This window comes from Vidua chalybeata, chromosome Z (assembly GCF_026979565.1).
Source record: "Vidua chalybeata isolate OUT-0048 chromosome Z, bVidCha1 merged haplotype, whole genome shotgun sequence".
Lineage (NCBI taxonomy): Eukaryota > Metazoa > Chordata > Aves > Passeriformes > Viduidae > Vidua > Vidua chalybeata.
In genome coordinates, this window is record NC_071570.1 from 47,787,251 (window position 1) to 47,811,488 (window position 24,238).

The 24,238-nt window shown below is 44.6% G+C and overlaps 2 protein-coding genes and 1 long non-coding RNA gene across 3 annotated transcripts in view; 2 read left to right on the forward strand and 1 right to left on the reverse strand.

The window, feature by feature from the left end:
* The window catches only part of NCBP1 (nuclear cap binding protein subunit 1), a 30,321-nt gene extending 23,920 nt beyond the window's left edge, over positions 1 to 6,401 (forward strand). The window contains exons 21-23 of the mRNA XM_053931810.1: positions 2,424 to 2,567; positions 2,971 to 3,084; positions 3,972 to 6,401. Of these exons, the coding sequence (XP_053787785.1) occupies positions 2,424 to 2,567; positions 2,971 to 3,084; positions 3,972 to 4,085 (372 nt within the window). The 3' untranslated portion in view covers positions 4,086 to 6,401. The remainder of the gene's footprint in view (positions 1 to 2,423; positions 2,568 to 2,970; positions 3,085 to 3,971) is intronic.
* Positions 6,402 to 10,937: 4,536 nt separating this feature from the next.
* XPA (XPA, DNA damage recognition and repair factor) lies at positions 10,938 to 17,952 on the reverse strand. The gene is made up of 6 exons (XM_053932053.1): positions 17,691 to 17,952; positions 17,205 to 17,333; positions 15,019 to 15,124; positions 13,274 to 13,439; positions 12,519 to 12,636; positions 10,938 to 11,166 (listed from the first exon to the last, which is right to left on the reverse strand). Exons 1-6 carry the CDS (start codon positions 17,860 to 17,862, stop codon positions 11,018 to 11,020), a joined length of 840 nt encoding a protein of 279 aa, XP_053788028.1. The 5' UTR covers positions 17,863 to 17,952; the 3' UTR covers positions 10,938 to 11,017.
* A 579-nt stretch (positions 17,953 to 18,531) lies between these two features.
* On the forward strand, positions 18,532 to 19,384 carry LOC128782403 (uncharacterized). Its single transcript, XR_008428765.1, has 2 exons — positions 18,532 to 18,610; positions 19,131 to 19,384. It is a non-coding gene; the product is annotated as an uncharacterized LOC128782403 (long non-coding RNA).
* The last annotated feature ends 4,854 nt before the right edge of the window (positions 19,385 to 24,238 follow it).

Here is a 24,238-nt window from a genome sequence, read left to right on the forward strand (position 1 = left end):
GGACTCAGATATGTTGACCACTACCCTCTGGATGCCGCCAATTTCTTACCCATGTAACAGTTCACCAATCGAATATCCATCTCTCTCTAATTTGGAGAGAAGGATGTTGTGGAGGACCATGTCAAAGTCCTGATAAATGACATCTGCTGCCCCTCCCTTGTCCACTAGCGGAGTCACTCCATCATAGAAGGCCTGCAGGTTGGTCAGGCAGGACTTGCCCTTGGTAAAGCCATGCTGGCTGTCCCAAATCACCTCCTGTCCTCCATGTGCTTTAGCACAGCTTCCAGCAAGATCTGTTCCGTGATCTTCCCAGGCACAGAGGTGATGCTCACAGGTCAGTTGTTCTAGGAGTCCTCCTTTCTTCTGTTTTTAAAGATGGGTACAATGTTTTCCCTTTTCCAGTCTCCTGGGACTTCACCTGATAGCCACAACTTTTCAAATGTCATGGACAGTGGTTTGGCAACTACATCAGCTGGTTGCCTTAGGATTCTAGGATGCATCTCATTGGCTCCTGTAGACTTTTAGGTTCTTCAGGTGGCCATGAACCTGATTTTTACCTAGTGTGGGAGAGACTTTACTCCCCCAGTCCCCATCCTGCTGTTCGTCCGCTCAAGAGATGCAGGAAGAGGCGTTACCATTGAAGATGGCAGCAAAAGAAGGTCTTTTGAAGAAGCTTGAGTTCCTCAGCCTTCTTCTCAGTGTTCCAGCATTGTCTGTCAGGGGACACACCTTCTTTGACTTCCCTTTTCTGGCTTGCATACCTTCCTTTGTGTCCCGTGCCAGGTTCAGTTCCAGCTTTGTCTTGGCCTTCCCCACCCCACCCCTACTATGCTCTTCCCAGGTTACATGTTCTTGTTGCCACTGTTTCTGCATTTGCTTCTTTCATTTTAGTTTGACCAGCAGTGCCCTGCTGAGCCATGTCAGTCTCCTGCCTTGTCTGATTCCTTGCTCCTGGGAATTGCAAGCTCTTGCTCTCTTGTGGAGACTTGCCAGCTCTGTTCTTCTCCTTTGTCCCTGAGGGCAGTCTCCTAAGCAGTCTCATTGACTATGTCCCTGAAAAGCTGAAAGTCTGCTTTTCTAAAGTTCAGGGGCCTCTCTTGACTCCTTTCCCGACCCATATCCCTCAGGACTGTGAATTGCACCAAGGCATGATCACTGCCTCCTAGCTTGACATTCCCCATTAGCCCCCTTGTACTGGTGACCAACAGATCCAGTGACACCTCCCCTATTCTAGGGCTGTCTGTTTCCTGGGTCAGGAATTTATCTTCCATGCATTCCAGGAATCTCAAGGATTGCCTACAGCTACTTCTCCAGCATATGCAGGGGTGATTGAAGTGCCCCAGCAGTACCAGAGCCCATGAGCGTGGTGCCTCCTGCAGCTGGAGCAAGAAGGCTCCATCAGCGATCTCTGCTTGGTCGAGAACTGTTGTAGATGTCGGTGAACCTAATGGGAAGAATAATGATGTCTAACTCCATTCTAGAAGGCTGAATGATTGCTTTATTATAATTATATTATAATACATTAATATGCTATATAAAAGAGAGGATACTAAATACTACATGCTACTTTCTTTAACTATCATATCTAACTAACTCACAACTCGTGACCCTGTTCTCCAGAGTCCAGACACAGGTGGATCCGATTGGCCATCAGGCCCAAACAATCCACCGTGGTCTAACCAAGCGCTCACTCTGGGTAAACAATTCTCTAAACACATTCCACAAGAGAAAAACAAGGAGCAGAAATAGAAATTGTTTTCTCCCTCATCTCTCTCTGTGCACCTCAATAAAAAATCCTGAGAGAGAGAGAAATGTGCTTGCCACAGAGAACCAGTCACAGACACCAACCAAAGGCTCCCTTTGCTGCCTCAGGTGGGATTGTCACCCACCAGCTTCACACTTGCTCATGGCTGGTCTTCAGAGACTCTTCACACTGGATCTAACTCTTGATGTAGAGGGCAATCCCTCTGTGTCTCTTATTCCCATGCCCCTTCTGAACAGCCTGGTGGCAGCTGTTTGTCACACTCCAGTCATAGGATCCATCCACCGAGTTTCAGGAGTGACAACAACATTATAACTATCCAGCAGCACAGTGGCTTACAGCTCCTCCTGTTTGTTGCCCATGCTGCATGCCCTGGTGTAGGGACACCTCATCTGGGCTGTCAGCCACAGCACCTTCCTGGAGGAAAACACCTTAATTCTGATGAATCTCTATGCTTGCTCTAGTTTCTCTGAAATCTTGGTAATAATTTTTTTTTCAGGGCTTTTCCATATTAGCATTTTTCCTTCTGAATTTTTATCCAGAATTATGTGCTGGTCTTCAGTTGTCCTGCAGACTTTTTCACATGTGGAAATGGAGAGTATTAAATTATATCCACACCTGCCAAATTACTGGTTAAGTCCTGTGTTGTTGTCATTTGCAGCGGGACAGTGATGATGATGATGACGATGATGACCGAAGCACTGATCGGGAAGATGGACCACTGGAAGAGCAGATAGAGCGCTTGCAGGAAAAAGTAGAGTCAGCCCAGAGTGAGCAGAAGAATCTCTTTCTTGTTATATTCCAGGTAATGATGGTCAAAGTCTCTTCTCTGTTTAGGTTTTGAAGTTACTTGATTTACAAACCCTTCAGCATCACTACTATCTTGGGCATTTTCTTGGAATAAGAATATGGGAAGGGGTTGATGACTTTACCATGGGTTAGAGTCAGTTAAGATCATCCCTCTGCAAAGACTGCTTTGGAGCAGGATCTGATGAGTTTCAACTGCTTAGAAGGAGAGGACACAATTTCCTGAACAACCAGAAGGTAACTGGTTTATTTTCATACTAAATTCAGTATTTGCCAAGCAAATAATTATTCTCACAGTGCTGTTCAAAGCTTTTGACACCCAGATCCTCTTACCTTAGGTTAGGATTCTTCTTTAATTTTATGAGCCTGAATAAGTTTGGGTTTTTTCTCCTCTACTACAGCGTTTCATTATGTTGTTAACGGAGCACTTAGTGCGCTGTGAGACAGGTGGAATTGATGTATTTACACCCTGGTACAAGAGCTGTATAGAGAGGTTGCAGCAGATCTTCCTGCAGGTAAGTTTCATTTCTCAGTTTGGAAGGGTGTTGACAGGCCGTGCTTAATTAGGAAAGCTGAGGGCTCAGTCTCCACGAGAGTAGCAGTAGGTGGCAGCAGCACATTTTCCCTAGAGGCTCGTGTGGGGCCAGGTCACAGCTCTCTGGCTCTGGCCAAATTTCTGCCACAGTCTGGTGGAGTGACTGATCCTGAGTGGAGAATATCCTCACTGTAAGCATACTGCAAAAATATTTCAAGGTGTGGTTATGAATTTCACAGACTTCCACTTAACTGTGTGTTTTTAGTAAGGGCAAAGTTGTGAACAAACAAAAATGCTAAAATAGACATGTTTTAAATAGGTGAATTAAAATATTGCAGGATTCCTTTTAGTTAGGTGCGTAAATATCTATTAAACATGATTTTTGAATATTTGGCTCTGTATTAAATCTGTTAATAAGCACAGATGGCTGGATGAAACTGATTAGTTATCAGAGGTTATACCTATGTGAGCACAAGATGTGTTGAAGAATGGGAGTGGTGGTGTAATTCTCCCTCGGGATGAATCCTTCCCTGGTAGTAGATGTGTCTTCAGAGGAAAGGAAATACCATGATTCTCCTAAGATACCTGCAGTAGCATTGTGTCCTGCACACAACTCAGGTTCCATGAATGAGGAGTTACAGGAAGCACGAGGCAGGATTTCAGCGCATGCTTCATTCTTGCAGTCAGCAGTGCCTCTACATTGTTTTTCTTATCCATGACTGCTACGTTGTGGAAGTTAGATGTGCTAAACAATTCAGATGAGAACATTTGTGGTTCTTACATATCTTGACTTCTCTGCCTATTCTGATATAAATGTAAAAACAGTAAACATATCAGGTTTGTTTTTGTTTTTTTTTTATCTGTCAGCACCACCAGATAATCCAGCAGTACATGGTAACGCTAGAGAACCTCCTGTTTACAGCTGAACTGGACCACCACATTCTGGCTGTGTTTCAGCAGTTCTGTGCTCTGCAGGCCTGAGGGATCATCCGTGGACAGAGTCTTGTCTGCAGGACTTTAGTGATACTTAGGTTTTTTTTAATGGCAAAACTTAACATGGGGATGGAAGAATTTTTTTTTACTAAAACTGGCTTTCATGTGCTCCTATATAAAACAATAGAGTGTTCTTAAAAAACCAAACTGTGTAAGCATTGTAAGCCTTAAAAGATATGACTAATAGGGGATATTTGTGAAGTAAAGTATTCTTTTTGTTGTCTTTTAATTTAGTTTGACTCTTCATTATAGTAATTTTATTTCTCCCCTCTTGCCTATATAAAAATAAAAATCAGACACACTCCTCCCCCCAAAATATTTCTAACCTCACAACAAAAAAAGCCAACCCCAAGCAATTGAATTTGTTACCTCTGCATGTCCCTTAAATCAAATTAATTGCAGAAATGAGGATCAATTCGTAGTGTTTTGTGAGTATGAAAGGGGAAGCACCTTCTCAGTGAGCAGTGGGATAAGTTCTTTAGTATATGACATAGGAAAACTGTCTTAACTTTGGGCATGTGAAACACGTTTTCAAAGTAGCATAGAGCATACAAATCTGTTTTATTACCAAGCCAGATAGATTTTCACAGTTTAAAAGAACATAAAATACAATTGAAATATGTTTTTTAAATGTATTGTCTAGTGTCTTCTTACAGTATCTATAAACAGTAGATAAACTTAATGGACCACTTCTGAAGAATGCAATTCTTTTTGCATTGTGGTCAAGAAATCGTGAACTGCTCTTGGTAGAATCTTCACTGATAAATAGAGACAGTAAGCAAGAGTTGGAGTGGAACAAACTTCTGACTTCCATGCTGCAAACCTTACCTGGGTGTTGGGAACTCCAGCCCCAGATGCCCCAGACAGTGATGAGCTTGTTTTTTTCTTTCAGCCTGTAACTCATTAGACTGTCGCATTTGCGCTGGGATGCAGAATGTCAGAAATCTTTCTGCTTAGTGACAGTGCATGAACCAAGTGCTCTTGCCCTCATCTGGCTTGGCAACAACTATTGCATCTGCTACACTTCCCTCACTTTTAAACGTGACAGCAGCACGTTGCTCCCATGTCTTCAGGAAGTGTTTTAATGCCGAATTAAGTGGTACATTACAGGAGGCTTAGACTGAGGAGAACACAACTGAAAGTAGAGCAGGCTTAGTTTTGAGTTAGGCCAGTAACGTGAGGTACATAAGGGCCAAACCAGAGTGTTCTGTACTACAGTGAGCAGCGGTGAACAGCAGAGACGCCGCCTTAAGTGCTCAGGTCTGTCAGTGTGCAGGGGGCTTCCAAGCTGGTCTCTTCATTTTGCAGGTGAATATTTTAAAGAATTTCATACCCAGTGCTGTTTAGTTTTAGCTTAGGAAATTACATGCTTTGAGTAATTTTGTTCCTGTACAAATTATTTTTTAGGTATTATACCTAGAAATGCATTTCATCTGTACATTGACCAGTGACCTCCTGACTAAGCAAGGAGGGTAAAAAATTGAACATTTTGCTTTGACTGTTCATCTAATTTTTGTGTGTGGCCTGTAGCAATCCTATATATCCTCATAGATGTAGATCTGTTACTTTACTTTTTCTGCTTGCCCTTTCTGACTTGACTGATTTCCCACCTCCACCATTCTTTCAGGGTGTATTGTTATTTGTTGTAAATTTGCTTTATGCAAGGATTTTGTCAGTCCTGCACAGACTTATGCTTCAGATCTTTCTATGTTAATGTTCTTGAGTAATCAAATATGGTTTCCTGTAGTTTTTTTTATTTTTAGGACACATTTAATACTTTAAAGGTTTTAATAGGAGTTTAATAGTATTTTTTCACTGGCTTGGGTCAGTATAAGTTCTGATATTAACTAATGGCGAGGGTTCTGACTATAAATGTGACTTCTGTAAAACTGGTAATGCAGTTAGAACTTGCAAACCTGTAACTTCCTTTGAGCCTTGACAAATACTGATGTTGGGGATACAGTTGCAAATGCTTGAGTGTAATCCTGTGTTTTAAAACCAAATAGCAATGTCTTTCAAAATTGATTTAACTTCCAATCATGCCAAGCTTTGAGCATGGAATTTGATTGCATTTCTTGAGTCTGTTGGACACCTTCACCTTCTTTTAGGTCTAATGGTGTACACCTGACTTGACTGGGAAATGGGCTGGATACGCTTATGTAGTGATACCAGGAGCTAACTGGAGAAACTTGGAACTGCTGAAATATGAAGTGGTGGATAGTGTAAAGATGCTGTAGAAATGAGGTGTGGTTGGAAAAAAATGCACACATAAAGACAAAAATAAATGAAGGTGAAGCAGGTTGCTGCTGAGAGTGTTTGTCCAATCTCTTTGGGGGACACTGAAGCAAAGTAGTCATGCTGAGTTATGCTGGTGTTAAAGCAAAGGGCTGTGAAGCACTTTTGTTTCCCAGCACTGGTACCCTGGCAGTTTGGTTTCCCAGTGCTGATACCTTGACTTAACACACAAGCCTTCACTTCCTTGAACTATAGCTGGTCTAACACGCTCCCCTACCTGCAGCCATGAGAGGCAAGCATATGTGCTACTAGGTGCAAGGAGCTGCTGATGTATAAATTCTTCCTCTCCATGGTCCTCTGGGAAGGGGAAGTGCTGCTGCAGGAGGTCAGGAGGGTGTGGGCTGGTGCTTGCTGTGGGGTGGGGTGGATGCTCCAGCATGCCCACAGAAGGGCAGTAGTCAGTGACCACCCACCCCCATCTGCCTTGGAGAGGAGTTTAAGAACCCAAGACAACACTGAGTTGTGAAACCATGACAAGGAGAACTACCTCCAAAAGCCCTGCTGGGACCTCCCTCCCTCCTCTAGCCAAGTCCCCATGCCATGTTCTTAGGTCTTGCAAGGCCTTAAATCCTTCTCTACTTGGTGGGCCGGCAGGTTACACATAGTTGCAGAGGAGGACATTGAAGAAGTGATGACCTATTATTGGAAGCATCATGTGCCCTTCCCGAGCACCTTGTCTCCTCTAACAAGACCACAGAGTTAGGTTGGAAAAGACCTCTGAGGTCATCAAATCTAACTTACCCAACATCACCAGGTCAGCTAGACCATTGCATGGCAGCGTCCAGTCTTTCCTTGAACACTTCCAGGCATGGTGACTCCACCACCTCCCTGGGAAGCCTATTCCAATATCCAGTCACTCCTGTAAAGAAATGTTCCTGATATCTGACTTAAGCCTCCCCTGGTGCAGCTTGAGGCCACATATCCTCTTGTCCTGTCACTGGTTGCCTGGGAGGAGAGACTGACCCCCACCTGGCTACAGCCCCCTTTCAGAGAGTTGTAGACAGCAGAAGGTCTCCCCTGAGCCTCCTTTTCTCCAGGCTGAGCAAGCCCTGTTCCCTCAGCTGCTCCCGGGCTCTTCACCAGCTCTATCATCTCTGGGCACACTCCAGCACCTCAATGTTCTTCCTGAATTGGAGCCCCGAACAGGACACAAATCTCAAGGTGTGGCATCACCAGTGCCAGGCTGGTCACACTATTGCTGATACAGGCCAGGATACCATTGGCCTTCTTGGACACCTGGGCACACTCCCAGATGGATGCTGGCCAGCACCTGTAGGCTCTTTTCCACTGGGCCTCTTCACAGCCACCCCGCCCCAGCCTGCAAAGGGTTGTTGCAACCCAGGGGCAGGACCTGACACTTGGCCTTATTGAACCTCACTCCTTTGCCCTTGGCCCATTGATCCAGCCTGTCCAGATCCCTCTGCAGAGCCTTCCTGCCCTCCAGCAGGTCAACATTCCCACAGGTTGCTGTCATCAATGAATTATGCTGAGAGCACAGTCTATTTCACACAGATCTTCAATAAAGATTTTAAACAGGATTGGGCCAAATACTAATTCCTGAGGAACACCACTAGTGACCAGCCCCCAGCTGGATGTGACACCATTCACCTCCATTCTCTGGGCCTGACTGTACAGCCAGTTTCTAACCCAGCAAAGAGCGCTCCTGTCCAAGCCATAGGCTGCCAGCTTTTCCAGGAGTGTGCTGTGGGAGATGGTGTCAAAGGCTTTGCTCAGCTCTAGGTAGACAACATCCACAGCCTTTCCCTCACCCTCTGGGGAGATCACCTGGTCATAAAAGGACATCAGGTTGGTCAGGCAAGACCTGCCTTTCCCAAAACTGTGTTGGCTGGGCCCAATCCCCTGGTTTTCCTGCATATGCTGTGTGATCACACTCAAGATGATCTATTCCATTCCACTACAGAGGCTGACAGGCCTGTAGATCCCTGGATCCTCCTTCCATCCGTTCTTGTAGAAGGGCATCACACTGGCTAACCCACTCAACCCAGACCTCCCTGGTTATCCAGGACTGATGCAAACAATGCAGAGCAGCTTAGGGAGCTCTCCTGCCAGCTCCCTCAGTGCCCTTGGGTGAATCCCATCTGGGCCCATGGACTTGGGTCTAATGGGTCACTAACTAACAGGTCACTAACTACTTCCTCCTGGATTACAGGAGGTCAGTGCTGCTCCCTATACCTGAGCCAGACCAGCTCAGGGTCTGGCTGCTCTGAGGATAACTGGTCTTTCTGTTAAAGGCTGAGGCAAAGAACCCAAGTACCTCAACCTTTTCCTTGTCCTTAATAGCAATGGCCTCCCACACATCCAATAACCAATGGAGATTCTCCTAGACCCTCCTTTTGTTAAAGTATTTATAAAAACACTTTATATTTCACAGTGGTGGCCAGATTGAGTTCCAACTGAGCTTTCACCTTTATAATTTTCTCACTACATGACCTACCATCATCCTTGTACCCTTCTTGAGTTGTCTGTCCCTTCTTTAAGGGTCATAACCTCTTTTCCCTGAGTAACAGCAGAAGCATCCTGTTCAGCCAGGAGGAACAGGAAGACCAGGTTGGTCTTCCTCCACGACAGCTCATCATCCAACACATAGGGACAGTCTGCTCCTCTGCCTTTCAAGATTTCCTCTTTAAAGCATGGCCAGTCTTCATGGGACCCCTTTGTTATTAAGGACTGTTTTCCAAGGGACTCTCTGAACCAGTGTTCTGAATAGGCCCACCCTCCAGAAAGCCAAGGCAGAAGTTTTGTTGACCCTGTTCCTTACTTACCAAGGGTTGAAAACTCTATAATTTCATGGTCACTATGCCCAAGACAGCCTCCAACCACATCTCACACCAGCCCTTCTCTGTTCACAAACAGCAGATCTACGAGGCCACTGCCCCTGATATGCTCATGTTGTAGATTAGGAATGGTGTTCCCCAATTTAGCATTTCTACTGAAACACTCCAAACCATGCACAACTTGCTCAACTCATCCCAGTAGGAAGTAGATGAGAATTAGAGGCACAAAAGGTACAAATCAAGGATTGAGATAAGAACAATTTACTGGAAATAGCAGTGAGGTAAGAAGTGAACACTATCAATACTGATATTTATGGTGCACAGGAAAGATGATCAATTCACATGCCAATGCCCACCTCATGAAACCTGGTGTTACTCTGACTAGAAAGGACCCCCTTGTGCCACCCACCCCTGTGTATGGTGTGAGGCACTACAGGGTAACTTCCTGAACTGGGTTACACCCTTCCTAGCTACTGCAACAGCTCACTTGCCAGCTGTCCTTTGTCTTCTGAACACTCCAGGAAACCTCCTAGACTGCCACCTCTCCCCTGCTGATGTTTTCAGCAGACATCGCACAAATTAAAATGTCCCACAAGAACAAGGGCTAGTGGTTGTGAAACACCAGTCAGCTTCTTATAGAACATTTCATTTGCCCCTTTATCCTGTCTGGGTGGTCTGTAACAGACTCCCCCTGGGATGTCTGCTTCGTTGGCCTTTCCCTGATCTTTACCCACTGGCACCCAACCTTATAATCACTGCCCTTGAGCTCTGTACAGTCAAAACTCTCCCTAATGTACAGAGCCACCTCACTGCCCGCCTGTCCCTTCTGAAGAGCTTATGACCATCATTGCAGCACTCCAGCCATGGGAGTCATCGCAACACATTTCCAGACCAGCAAATATGTCATAGTTTTCCTACTGAAAATTTTAGTTCTGCACAGCTACAGTGTCCAAGGCTCAGAAAGGAAGTCTCCAGAAACTTCCCTGGAATCTGTCATATTTACAATGGTAAATAAATGTAGAACCACACATGATCCTTTACTTCAAACATGTTCCTTCACTTCAATAATTGCCACATGCATTCTCCAACAGCTGCAAGAATGAGAATTTAAAATGTAAACTTTTAAGTAAATTCACTCTACTGAAAGCAAACATCATTCAAGTGCATTTAAAAGAGCTCTGCCATGGAATACCACTTCACTCTTGCCCCAAGGACAGGTCTTGACCCTTGCCTTGGATTCTGCTTCAAAAGTTGGCAAGAAAAAGAAAGAAAAAAAAGATGTAGAGAATACACCTAAGGATCTATCCTGAAAAATACAGTAGAGATATGTCAGAACCTCTCAAGGAAGCAGGCAGCTTTCCTTTTAAAAGAGAATTCTCCTTTACGGAGTTGTGTATCTGAGTGAAAGGAGAACCTGCCTCATTATATGGCCTCCCACCACCAGAAATGGTGCTCTATCAGCCCTCTGTGTGCCCATGACCAGGTAACTGGTAACTGAAAACGAGACAACAGTTAGGTAGAAAATAAGGAGCCTTCCTCCCGATGGATGCAGAAAAGCTCTGGGAAGTTCACCTTGATTTTTCAGTGCATCAAGTACAATGATACAAACTTATCTTTTGACCAAGAAGATACCAGTTGTTGAACTGTTGCTATATTCTACCCTCAGATCTAGCTTAAAGGCCAAAGCCTAGTGTTCTTCACAGAGCTTCTTGCAACTGAAAAATACAATGCTTCATAGAATTTGGCAACAGCTTGTTTATAATTAGCATTTATTTGACTTTAATACAAAATACTGTTAAAAACAAAGTAAAATTTAAAAATAGGTTAACACTACATCTTCTCATAAGTTAATTCATGGCCACATACAGTGCATGTCTTTTTATATGTATCTTCATCAATATTTTCTTCTGGTCCATATTCATGTTCGTGGATACTGGCTTCTTTCTTCCACAAGCTACTCCTCACGGCACGGCGTAGTTCTGGTAAAAAATACAAGAAAATTCTAAGATTTTAATAAATTTTAAATAGTGTTCAATGAAACTCAAGCTAACCAGCTTCCTGAGGCCTACAGATAACAACATGCTTGCTGCCTGTCTTCCACAAGGCCTGGGAAAGAATCTGCTCTTGCAAGAACAAGCTCTGACTTGCCTTGCAGTCCTCACCTTGTTTGCGTATTTTAAAGGCCAAGAACTACACTGTCACGGGAACTCATAGGCAAAGCTTTTCCATCTAGACTAAGGATGTATTGCTTGCTGCCTTTTCACACAAAACATCCACAAAGGCATCCAAAGGCATCCAAAAGGGGTCAGTGGAATGTAAAGGAAATGTTTTTATAGAACACCTCATTTATTTTACATGGCCAAGAAAGAGTAATTTTCATTCAGGTCACAGTAAGCCTCCCAAATGACTTGGCATTCTCTAAGCTTTATGCCCAATAATATGAGTTGCCTCTGCAGCATCTGGAGTGAAATCTGCAGGTTCTCTAGAGCACACAAGCTGGCAGCAGGGCCCAAGATACTATCCGGATGTTGCAAGCAGGTGGCGAGAATACTGAACAGCAAAATGTGGTCACATTTTGAGCCAAGCCATTCAGGCTGCAAACTTTGTCACGTTAAGGCCTGTACTTGCACTGAACTCTGGCATCTTGGCTACAGTCTGCTGCCAGTCCTTCTGTGCGCACAACATCAATGGCCCAGACAGGGGTTATTTGTGCAGTCCCAAGTTCTGCCTCCTGCAGACAACCCTAGTACAGCCAGCATGAGCTTTCCGCCCTTGTAAACACTACCCCCAAGCAAAGTATGGATGCTATAGGTGGTACAAAAGGTTCCCACCCGTCAAATACTCCTCTAAATACTAATTTATTAGAGAAAAAACCCATAGAGCAATTTGCAATAAAGACAACCTCTAAGAATACTGTGAACAACAGGAAAACCCGTTTTCATTACAGTCATTCCAACTGAAGGTTATCACAGAAGTATAACCCACTGCCACACAAATCCCTGTCTTACACAAGTCAAAAGTAACCCATGGCACATTCTGGGTCATACCCAAAAATTTTAAGAGCATTATAATGAACCATTCTAATTGATTTGTCACATCATGTCCAGAGGACAACAGGGGAATTCAAGCTGGAAGGGACCTCAAGTCCTGCAGTTCAACACTGCCCAAAATAGTCAGCTATGAGGTCACACTAGACTGCTCCAGGCTCACCCTCCGTCTTGAAAACCTCCATTTTACCACATTGAATATTTTCTTAGTAATTTATTCAGATGCAGAGGTTTAAACAGAACTGTACTTCCCTTTAGGTACTGATGTAATTTTAATGTTTTACCTTTAACTTTCTTGTCAAACTTCTTCTGTTTCATCTTCTCTCTGCTATCACGCCGGAGCACCTTTGCTTCTTGCAATGCTTCTTCGCTACCCCAGACTTCAAGTGAACGCTTGATTACCTACAGGATGGACATAAATGCCTTTTTTTCCTCCCTGAAATGATAAAAGTGAACTATTCTAACTTACAAATTTAATTTTTCTCTATACACACATAAACTAACCAATCTTCCACTACCTCCCACCTGTCTCTGCTGTTGACTCAGAAGACTGCACTCCTTCCACAAGAAGAGGCAACACTGGTTATTAGTATCAGCTGGATGCAACTTAGGAAAACTTAAACCCAGCTCCAATTTTGCCCATATTTTACTACAGCAGTATGATTCCCAAGAAGCATCAAACAAGAAATAACAAGAGCCCTGGGAAATCCACTTGCCTTTCCTGCCACCTCTGCAGGCAAAGCTGTGAACACAGCTACAAAGGACCACGCACAGCTACAGCTGCCCCATGCACTTCAGAGTAAAACTGAAGGGCCATGTGCTTTGTGACTTGTAATTGTGCAACCCACTAAAGTTCTGCTCAATTAACATCTTTAAAATGCTCTCAAAACCAGCCATTTTCACAACTTGGACTGCAAGCATTTAACTACAACAAGCTACACATAACACACTTAGCTTTGACAAAACCATTCAGGCACCAACTGACGACCAAAGCTGTATGAAGGTAAAAAAAGGTCTGAAACAGATTAAGTTTCTATACCTGTAGTTTTAAATAAAGTTTCATTTCACCCCATCGTGAATTATGAGGGTTTTTCTTCACAATGAATCTGAGTACTGGTTCCCTCTTGTCTAAGTCACAGTCTTTAAGCAGATAGTCTTCTTTTGCTTCTGTCCTTGTAATAAGCTTATGTTTATCTTCAACATCTCTGCAAGATGTAAAATAATGATGAGAAAGCTACACCCTAAAACCACAGGTTATTAACATCTAAGTCCCCATCCCTTCTAACATTCCTGAAATACAGGTAGCCCTAACACCCTCAGTTTTTTATGCATGCAAATAACTTTGGATTCCAACAGCCTAACTAAACTCCAGACTAGATTTACTGAAATTGTTTAAAAATTTCCCCCATTTCAGCAAACACAGACTGAGAAGCCTGCTCTTCTAGAAAGGCTTTTCTTCTATTTTCTTACAAGAAATACTTGAAACTTAAAATGAATATGAATAATTTCAGGTATTCACCTAACTCAGATGCAGTCCAAGAGGACCGAAGTATGAGTCTCACATGGTCAAGGCAGAAAGAATGTGTAATGTGAGACAGGTCAGATCACCTGAGAATATACACACTCCATATGTTTCTAGATCTCAGAATCTGATTAGCAACACAGACCACTTCTTTCTATAATGCAAGATAGTAGGCAGAAAAACCATAAAATAAAGGCTCTGCAGCCTTTACCAGATAGATAATGAAAAACTCTGTAACCACAGCAGCATTTATGAGTTAAGGGAAAAAATTACATTTACACAATCCTGACTGAAGTACAACTTGAATCATTTGAGCCAAACTATCTGCCAAACACTAAGTGCTAACAACAGCCATCAAGGAAGTACTGCTGTAAATGTAGCTTTACTAGAATTCAAAGCTCAGTTACAGCTAATGCACCAAGGACACTCCAGCTATCAGCTACAAGAGCTTAGACCCAAGATTCCAAAGACTCTTATGTCCTGTCCGTAACATGCTTTTCCTACCCGCTGTAACTTCTGAAACAGAACTTTGCTCCCAATATGACTGCGAATTGCCTACACCACGTGCACACCCCTAACCACTCCCTGCTGCAAATGGGTAGGCCCCCAGAACAAACTCCTGGTTATTTTTTTTCATTCACCCAATTCATTCTTACACACACGGGAAGCTGGCTGCTGCAGTTGGTTTCGTTGCCCTTGTTATCTTGATGGCTTTTGGAGTGTTTTCTGGGTTAAAAGATAAGAGCTTGCTCTCCTCTCAAGGTCAAACTCCTGCTTGCAGGCCAACCAGTAACCTCCCATGGGGGCTCTGCCCTTTGGCTGCTGTGCTTCCAGCACACCCATGCTGACCAAAGTACCAGCTTCACTTGAGTTAAAACACCAGGACCACACTCTCCTAACCCCTGCTCCATTTCAGAGAGCGGTTGTGTTGCATCATGTTTTCAAATGGTTCTAGTCTGCAGCCAGACATAAATTTTCACACTGACAAACACACCAACTGCTCTCATGACATCCTATTTCCATAATGTTGTATGAAAATCCACTTATGTCCCCTATCCTAAGGCAGGCTTATGAGACAATCTGTGATTCAATTCCATAATGGAACTTGCACAGGGTATCAGTCAACTTTCATTTACATTTTTTCAAAGTTACTGAAATATGTCTCTCTGCTGACAGTCTCTTTAAATGACTGTAACTCATTGAACTATAGACAGCAATCTTTATGTAAAATAGTGTTTCTCTCTTCTGATTATTTGTAATACCTGCAATTATCACATGTTGCCCAATCAAAGTGCTGCATAAGGTAGGAGTCCATGAATTCTTTGCCACAGTCTCCACAGATGAGATAGTCAAATTCTAGTACGGGTGCTAATGGGAAGAAATATTTTTTAAAGGTACTACAATGATAAAAACAAGCATCTAGAATTTGGTATTACAGGCAATTTTACTAGAATTCACATAAGGACATTACAAACTAGTTTCACTCTATCAAAGCTTTTCAGAACAATACAGTACAAATTCAAACCCGTTACCACACAATTCCATGTCTGTTGGAATATTTTCTCTTCAAGTTCAGCATTAAGTACTTCAACATTTAAATGTATATTTAACTTAGCCATTGTTAAAAAAATTCTCCACATTCCTCCCGTAAAGAGCTTCAATCTTCTCCTTCCACTTCCTCTGTTCTGACCCTCCCAAAATATGCCCTGATTTATAGAGGACATGCAGACAGAAGCAGGAGGAAGCAGAGAAGGGATTCCGTTTGAAGAGGGTGGCTAGAGCAGGAAACTACAGGAGCTGCGCTGGCATCATAGTGTTCTCAGCTCTGCTCCAGTTTTCTCCTTAGCTCAGCCACACCTGCCTCTCCCTAAACGAGCTCAGTGGAAGCCTGGGGCAGTTGGCAAGGTTCTTGTCCGTTCCAGCTGGCAGAAACGGAGGTGGATGGCCAGAGAGCTGCTAGGAGTGGAATGGGGATGGAGCTCCACTACAATCCTCTCCCCAAGCCCTCTCAGCACTGCTCCAAGCCCAGACTCATGTCAGCGCCAGCCACTGCTTCTGGCCGCATCCTCAATGGGTGGATCACCTCCAGCGTCATCACCATCTGCTTTTATGTTCCATAGGACACCAAGAAACACCGATTTGGGGAACAACAGCTATATGGAACATTCCTTGAACGGTAACATTGGAATTTTATCAGAAAATTAACATTTCTATACAGTTTTGAAATCTGAAAGCAAGGCAGTGCTGTGAAATTTCAGGAACACCTGAAGCAGAAGATTAATGGTTAACATGCAGCACCATATATTTTAATTGCGTTTGCATTTATAGCAGATCCGATCCAGCAAAGACGACATTTTATGTAAATTCAGTCCTACTAGCGACAGCCGGATGCTCAATACTTCACGGTCATTTCATACTCTTACATCACATTCCATCATTTAAGGCAGTGCTCCCGAACACGAAGACATTTTATTAAGACAATGACGTTATGAATTACACAGCAAAAAATACGCCCAGTGTAAAGGCATCCCAGATCTACTTTAATTTATTGTTAAACATTAGCCCATCAAAAGAAGTAGGGCTGCTAATTGTTTACACTGTTAATCAAATCTGGTGCTCATTTCTAACAAAGAGATACACTGCACCAACAGCCCCGCAGCTGATTCACGCAGAACAAAGCAAGACAAAGACAATCCCAGAGAAGAAAGTCGATCTATTCTGGGACCCTTACTTCTCCATTTGCTTTTTTTTTGGGGGGGGGGGGGGGGAGAATATCGCAAGGCAATGTGCTGAAATCCTCCACCGAACGATCAGTAACTTGGCGCCAGCACGTTTTATAACGATAAAAGCTGGCACTGCAGCAGCGCTCCGGTCTTGGCACAAACCACATATATCTCAAAATTCCCACAACCGACGAAACCGCGAAAATTTACCCTCATGTCGGTCTTAAAATTTAAATTCCCCGAAAGAAATAATGAAAATAACGTTTATAGGGAGAAAAAAAAATTAAAATGCGCTATACCCAAGGGCACTGGCTGTGTCCCACTTCCGCAGCTTAAAATTCTTCATTTTTAATTGCCGCGCATTTGCTATAGCCGATTTAATGCTGAAAAGAATCGGACGCGCCACTAATCGAGCACATCCAGAAAAACGTATGAAGGAGGAAAAGGGGTGGCAACAATTAAACAAAGGAAAAAAAAAAGAGAGAAAAAGGAAAAAAAGAAAGAAAAATAGGGTAAGAAAGGAGAGTAAAAAAAGCCCGGGAAAAAAAAAGAAAAAAAAAAAGGCGCCCATCCATCCCGCCCCGCTGGCGCGGCCGGAGCCGGCTCACTGTCGCCCCCGCGCCTTCCTGCCCTCCCCTGCCAGCCCCGCGCACGCGGCGCCGCCTCCTCCCGCCGCCTCCCCGCTGAACCCCCGCTGCTCCCTACAGGTTTTTTTTCTTAATTACCGGGCGGGTGTACGATCTTCTCGCCGGCGGCGCACTCTTCCTTCTCCTCGTTCTTCTCCTCCTCCTCCAGGAAGAATCCCCCTCCCGTGTCCACGACCTTGGGGAGGGCCCGCGCCCGCGCGCCGCCGCCTGCGGGAGCACAAACGAGGCGGGCGCTGCGTTAAAGCGCCGCCGCCAGCAGGGGGCGCGCGCGGCGGCCCCCACCGCGCCGCGCGCGCGAGGCGGGGGGCCGCGCGGAGAGCGCGCGCGTGCGAGAGCCCCCCCCTCCCCCACACATGTGGGGGGAGGGGGGCTCCTCGCGCGCCGCGGCGGATTCTCCCCCCAACCCCACCCCGTTCCAAGCCACCCTACCGCACCCCCCCCCTCCGCCCCACGGCCGGCGGCGCCCCTCTTTCCCCACATCTTTCCCCTCTCGAAACCTCCCCCCTAAAAAAAAAGAAAAAAGGGCGCGGGGACTCGCCCGTTCCGCCGTCGCCGCCATCCGACCTGCGGCAGGGTAGGGCCGGGCCGCCAGCCGTGCCTGCCGCAGTGCCAGCGCCCGCTGCCGGTTCCGCTCGATCTTCACCAGCGCCGCCGCTGAGAGGTGCGGCCGCTCGCCCGCCGCTGCCGAAACCTTCTGTTCGTGGTCTTGCTCGTGGGCCGGGGCCGCACCCGCCATGGCGGCGGCGGGAGCGACGGAGCCCAGTGGTCCCCCCCGCTCCGGCAGCCGCTCTCGCCCTTCCCCTCGCCGAGCCGCCGCCGCACTGCGCCTGCGCAGGGCGGGGAGCGGGGGTGGCCACAGAAGGGGCGAGGCCGCCCGCGCAGGCGCGCAGCTACCGCCCCGCCCCTCCCCGCGAGCCGCCAGGGCGGGGACCCCGCCCCTCCGCCGCCGCGCGGGGCGCGCCGGGAGGGCGCGCGAGGGGGGGAGGGGAAGGGGGGGCGCGCGGCCTGGCGGCGGGGCGGGGCCCGCGGCCTGCGTGGCGCGCGGGGGGTGGGGGACGGGGGGCGCGCGCGGGCCGGGGTGGGGGCCGGTTTCGGCCCGGGGGGGCGGCTGTGCCGGGACCAGGACTGGGACAGGGACCGCGGGACCGGGGAGGGGACGGACTGGGGGAGGGGAGCCGACGATGACCCTGCGCTTTCCGCACCGTCCCCCGCCTAGGGCCCGAGCGGCCCCGTGGAAAAAAAAAAAAAAAAAAAAAAAGCCATAAATCTTGCCCTGCCCGGCAGGAATTCCTCAGCAGCGTCACCCAGCAATGCCCCTTTTGTCCGCCCGGCCCGGCCCCGCCGCAGCCCTGCGCGAGGCTGGTTCTTGGCCGGAAACGGCCCCGGCCACGTTTTCTGCTCTGAAAACTGCTGGAGCACTCTCCGCACTCCCTGCTCCTACTGTGCGCAGCCCGTCGTGGTGCCAGCCTCGCTCGGCACGGGCAGTAAGCGCTTTCCTAACAAAATCCCCGTCCTGCCCTTAATGGTTTCGCGTGTTCCATGCAAGGGAGGATAAATGGAGGCCGCAGCCTCCCTTACTGACGAGGGACGCGCAAATGGCTTTGTCATGCTAATGTGGCTCTAAGCCACTTTCATATAAAGCCACTTAACGCCGAGCAGCCAGTGATCCTCGCCCGCCCGTCAGGCACTCCCTGCCCTGTCCTTGAGGGAACGGAAATGGAGGCACCGGCACAGATGCGTGCTCCCTACCTCCATGCTGAAACGGGATGACCTCAGCACAGGGAGAAGCCTTCCTTCCCTCCCCCCCATACACAGCCCCCCCCCCCCCAAAAAAAAAAAAAAAGAAAAGCTTGCTTTCTTCCGTGAAACTAAACTAGTTTCCTGCCAACCCTTCCTTGCTGATCCCAGAATATGTCCCTTGTGCCTCTCCGTTCAAATGCTGGCGGTAATTACCTGTATGGATTGTGTTTCTCCTGTGTCCTAAAATATTTTATTTCTTTCTAGCTTGTCGTCCTCGCTTGGCATTAACTTTCGACAACAGCCAGCAGAGTGTGCTATGAACGCTGAGAAAAGAACATCCTGCTTCTGGGAAATTTATATATATCTCCATATATATTTATATATATCTATCTCCATATATATATACACAGATACACATATGTACAGAAATGCAGATGAAGACATTTTAAGTGGTTCTAATACTTGCATGAGTGGTAGGTAGCTCCTCCCGTCAATTAAAATACTTCTCTTGTCACAGATCACAGAACCTCTTCCTTAAAAATTAATAACCAAGTCATACTAAACCGTCTGCTTTCAGCGAGATTGCTTTCCAGTGTTTGTATAAAGTTGGAAGAGTGCCACAGTGGAGATGTCCAAATACTTTTTACAGTCAGAGAGAAGGATCTAGAATACAAGGTATTTAATAGATGAAAATGCAAATTGTAACCCCAGCATACAGGAAGCAGCTTATGCAATTATACAGTATGAGCATACATTTCTCCAACCTCATTACTCCCTTGTTTGGACTGACTTACTGACAGTGGAGTTCCAAACAGAGTAATAAACACAGTAGAAACAAGTGAAATTAAAAAAAGATAGAGGAAAAGTGTTTACTAGATGCCTTGGAAATGGAAATGTTTGCTTGAAAAGCAAACACACGTAGGTTTGGATTCCTTATGCTATTCTGGTGTCTCTTCTTCCTTGTTTTGTAGGAGCAGACATTTAGGGAGGAGTGAACTGAGTTGTGCTTGTGGGGTAACAATAGTTCTGTATCATTCATAAACCAAAACTGCCTTAAAGCAAAGCCAAATTTGAGATCCTGTGTAAGGGTTTTAAGGGCAAAAGGACATTATCGTTATGCAACCAAACTGGAATTAGGATTAAAAGGAAATCAGAATACATAAACAAAAGCAAATTCAGAGGCAAGGTGTTCAAATAAAATTGGCTGTGGTCCACAACTATCTATGCAAGTGTTAATTATGAAGTAAAACTGTTTTAGAAGTATGTACTAGAGATGTTTGGCTTTTTCTCAGAAGCAGTCTGACAGGGCAATCAAAGCAGAATATTCTTCCCAGCTCTGCTTCTGACCAGAATGAATCGAATACAATACTCCTAATTTTCATCGCCAAGAGAAGGTAATAAAACTAAGAGTTGTATATTAGCAAGGAGCTACAAACTATCCCATATGCCTTGCTCTGGTCATGCAGTAATATTTGTACTTAATATTAAACACATGTGGCTTAATGCGTGCACATGAGATAATAATTATAATGGTATCTGTCTTTTAAACAGTTTTTCAGGTTCTGTATGCCAAGTAGTATCAAGTACTTGGCTGCTGGTAGCCATGTATTAGAAGATAGGCTGTCATTAATTGTCAAGCGCAGATGTGCATTATTTCATAGCCACAGAGACCGTCATCAATGAGGATTTGAGTGCAAGGAGGCAGCTGAGCAGTGCTTCACAATTCATCACTCCCATGGAGGAAACAGTGAGTGGCAAGACAAGAATGTTTTCTGACTGTGCAAAACCTTTTTAAGTTAGCAGGGGGTGAGGGTCATCTGTAAGGAATTGTGGGTGATTAGGCAGTGAAAAAGTAGATTAAATACAGAGTAGATAAATGTAAGGTCATGTCATAACTAGTCATATCTTTACATAAAAGGTAGGAATACCTGAATTAGTTGCTGCTACTTAGTAGTGAGATTTAAGTATGTATGCCCTGCATGAATGCCATCATTGTGTTTGGAAAAGAAAGGCACATTTAAAGAAAAGGGACAGAGAACAAAACCAGGAACACATTTATAGCACTCCAGAAATCTGTGGTGAGTTCACACCTTGAGTACTGTTCCCTGTTGTGTTTCCTGCTTCTTAAAAAGAAAATGTTGGAACTAGAAAAGAATGACAAGGATGATCGGTTGTCTGACTTGGTGTCCCTTGAAAGGGGCAATTGAGGTTTGGAGTTCTCACCAAAGAGGGAGGATGCATGAGGCCCATCACATCCTATGTAACTTGTAGAGGGTGGGTGCGTGCTGACTTTCTGAGTACAAACCATCAGATTTGCAGTAGCAGGAGCCCAAGGCTAAATAAGCAAGAGGAGATGGTTCTTCATTCAGTGCCTTTCTGAATGGCATGCTGAATACAGGCTGTTTCTCTAGGGTGCAGGGAAGGTGGACCAAGTATTTGGAAGAGGACTGTGTTGAGAGTTAATGAATGAACACCCCCTCATGCTCAGGAAATTCCCTGAGCTGAAAGCAGTTGGTAGCTGTGGGAGTGTTGCAGAGAAGATATCATATATTTGCCTTGCTTTTCCTCTTCCTTTGACGTTTGCTTGTGGCCTGTGGTGGAAACAGGATGTTGGACTGAATGGATTCTTCATCCGAGGCAGTACACCTCTTCCTCTGTATTCATGGAGGATCACACTGAGCCACATTATAGCAATAAGCCTGTGCAATGACGTCTTTCTAACCAAATTCACCGTTCATCTAGACCAGGAGTTACTTAAGGAGCAGCTGCTGGGCATGTATTTCTATTTTGCCTCATTATATACTTCTTTCTGTGTGTCCTCAAAATCTTTGAGGACAGCTGCATTGCAGTTGCATACCTACAACCAAACCACCCTTTTGTTCTTCCTTAGTAGAAAATACTGGTTCCATGAGAAACAGACCTAAGTCTTACTTTTTCAATGAGTTTATCTTTTGAAGGAGCAGCTGTGAACAAAAATCTCTTTACTTCTCTCCCACCTATCCCTTTCCCTCTGTTTGACGGTTCATGTGATGGCATCAATTTTAGACACATTCTAATTCAGTAGCCAGAAGCTGACTGGCCAATTCACGCATGTTGTTGGGCTGCTGCCTCTGAGCATGACTAAGGCTTTGGATTTTGTCCAGTGAATTCAAATGCTTTTTGAATGGGAGAGAACAGTTCAATTGCATCCTAAGGAACGTAGGTCAAAAAATACCATGCCTTTTGTGATTTTGTTTCCATTGTGTTTTAGTTTGATACACCTATTTCTTATGTTTAATAAATAAATAGAGAAATATTGTTGGCTTCTTGGTGAAAAGCAAAGTAAACTTGTTAAAACCAGATAGTGTACCTGCTTGGATTTGTATGCTTTCTTTCTGAATTCACCTATGCCATAGCTCATGGATCAGGGATACGCACTGAATCATCATGTTGGACAGAATAGGACATACAGAGTAAATTAGGTTTGGCATCTCTCTGAGATTTTCTCCTTTGCTCACTACCTGTAGGAGAGGATTTTCATAGTAATGTGGCCTGTCTTCATGCTCCATTTATCATACTCCAATTGATGTATGCAATCTTGGTTGAAGAGATAGGTAATGGAGAAAACATATAATGTGTTGAATGCCTAAGCAACACATCTGAAACAAACAGGCAAGAATCAAAGTGCTTTAGAGACAAAAATTGGGATTGTTCTCTGACAGGAGATCTTAATGCAAGTTTGTTATCATTTTCTCATTAGAGGAGATGACAGAATTTGAAATTACAATGTAAATATCTTTTATTTGCTAGCATTGTACAAGAATTTTCTGTTTTATTCCTGAATAGGACTTTAATATGTTGGCTTTTAATAGCAATACAAAATGTTAATTTCATATCTGTGAACAGGAAAATGTTGATGGCCACACAATGAAAAACTGCTGTTTACTGTTTCAGAGATTGCTACAAAGCTGACTACACACTTTTGCTATTGATTGGCAATCCAGAAAGAGAAATCCTCTTCCAGTATCTTACCAGAAAAAGCCATCTTTCTCTTCCATGCACATAAAGAGTGGGAAACTAGCAAAACAGCAAACAAGTTCTGTAACTGTGGTATGGCAGCCTTTGGTGATTTGATATCTTCAATACAAAGGACAAAAAAAACTGTAGGAAAACATGTATTTTTTTCTGAAACTAAGATATTAGGATATTTTTCTTGCTCCACCAGTGGCTGGCAGAGGAGATTTTATAGAAATGGGTTTGAGGATCTGTCTGAGCTGTCATAAAGTTGAGCTATTCAGGTTTTGGGGCCTTTTTCCCAAGTGTACAAGGAATAGTCACATATGATGTAAAAGGGATCTCTGTATTGACAGATTTATTCTCCCACCTAGTATTTCTATATGGATAGTTATCTAATCCTTGCAAGAACCTTTCCTGTTGCAACTTAGAAACATCAAGAAACTTTGCTGAATGCTTTAATCACTTTTTTGTTCTATTAAGAGCATCTCGGGCATTTCTGAGACAAAAAATAGGTACGTCATCTACATAATAGTCTCAAAGACATGAGCTTTAGTGGTACTGATGATGAAAGGCTGAGTGTTCTGGAGAGAAGTTCAAAATTCGGGCCTTCTGAAGTATTTAAGGAGATGGGGAATGTAAGTATTTAAAATTCTTAAAAATTTCCACTTTATATTGTGCAGTGTATTATACCTTTTTTTTTTCCCAAGCCATAATATAAAGAGATTTTTTTTACTATTTCTCCAAGTCAGCTTGACTTGTTCCTGTGTGCAGAGTGCCTGGAATAGAAGACCATAAAACAGCTAACAAATTCTGCTGTAGCAAGAAAATCATGTCGCAGTTACCAGGGTTTAATCAGATGTGTCTTTTCCGGTCCTTGCAAATCTCTGCAAAACATTTTGATGCCATTGTCCACAGGTTTGATCAGATCTCTCTCTCCAGTTTGTTTTATCAATGTTAGCTGCAAACACATGATAAGTTCATCTCACAGTGCTGTCCATATGTGCCTCCAGGCCCCAGTCTTGCTTTTCAGGACAGACATTACCAGGAGCTGTGACCATTTCAGCTCTTTGAAGCATGATAGGAGAAGGATAATGTGGAATTGATCTTAGTGACTCTGCATTCTAGGTTCATACCAACCTACCTGTGAGAGAAATATGAAGCCAACACATGTCTTGAGCCCCCTAGGAGTGCATGACCAGTGGGAGGTGCTTCTGAGGGACTGTGCCATCCACAGAATTTGATTCTTGAACATAATCTGAATGTATCTTCTCAACATGATCAGAAAATAGTTTCTGATCAGGGTCTTGCTACCTGGATTAATTCAGTGGGTTGATTTTGTTGTCTAAGTCTTTATTGCTTTTTCCCCCCCTCAATGT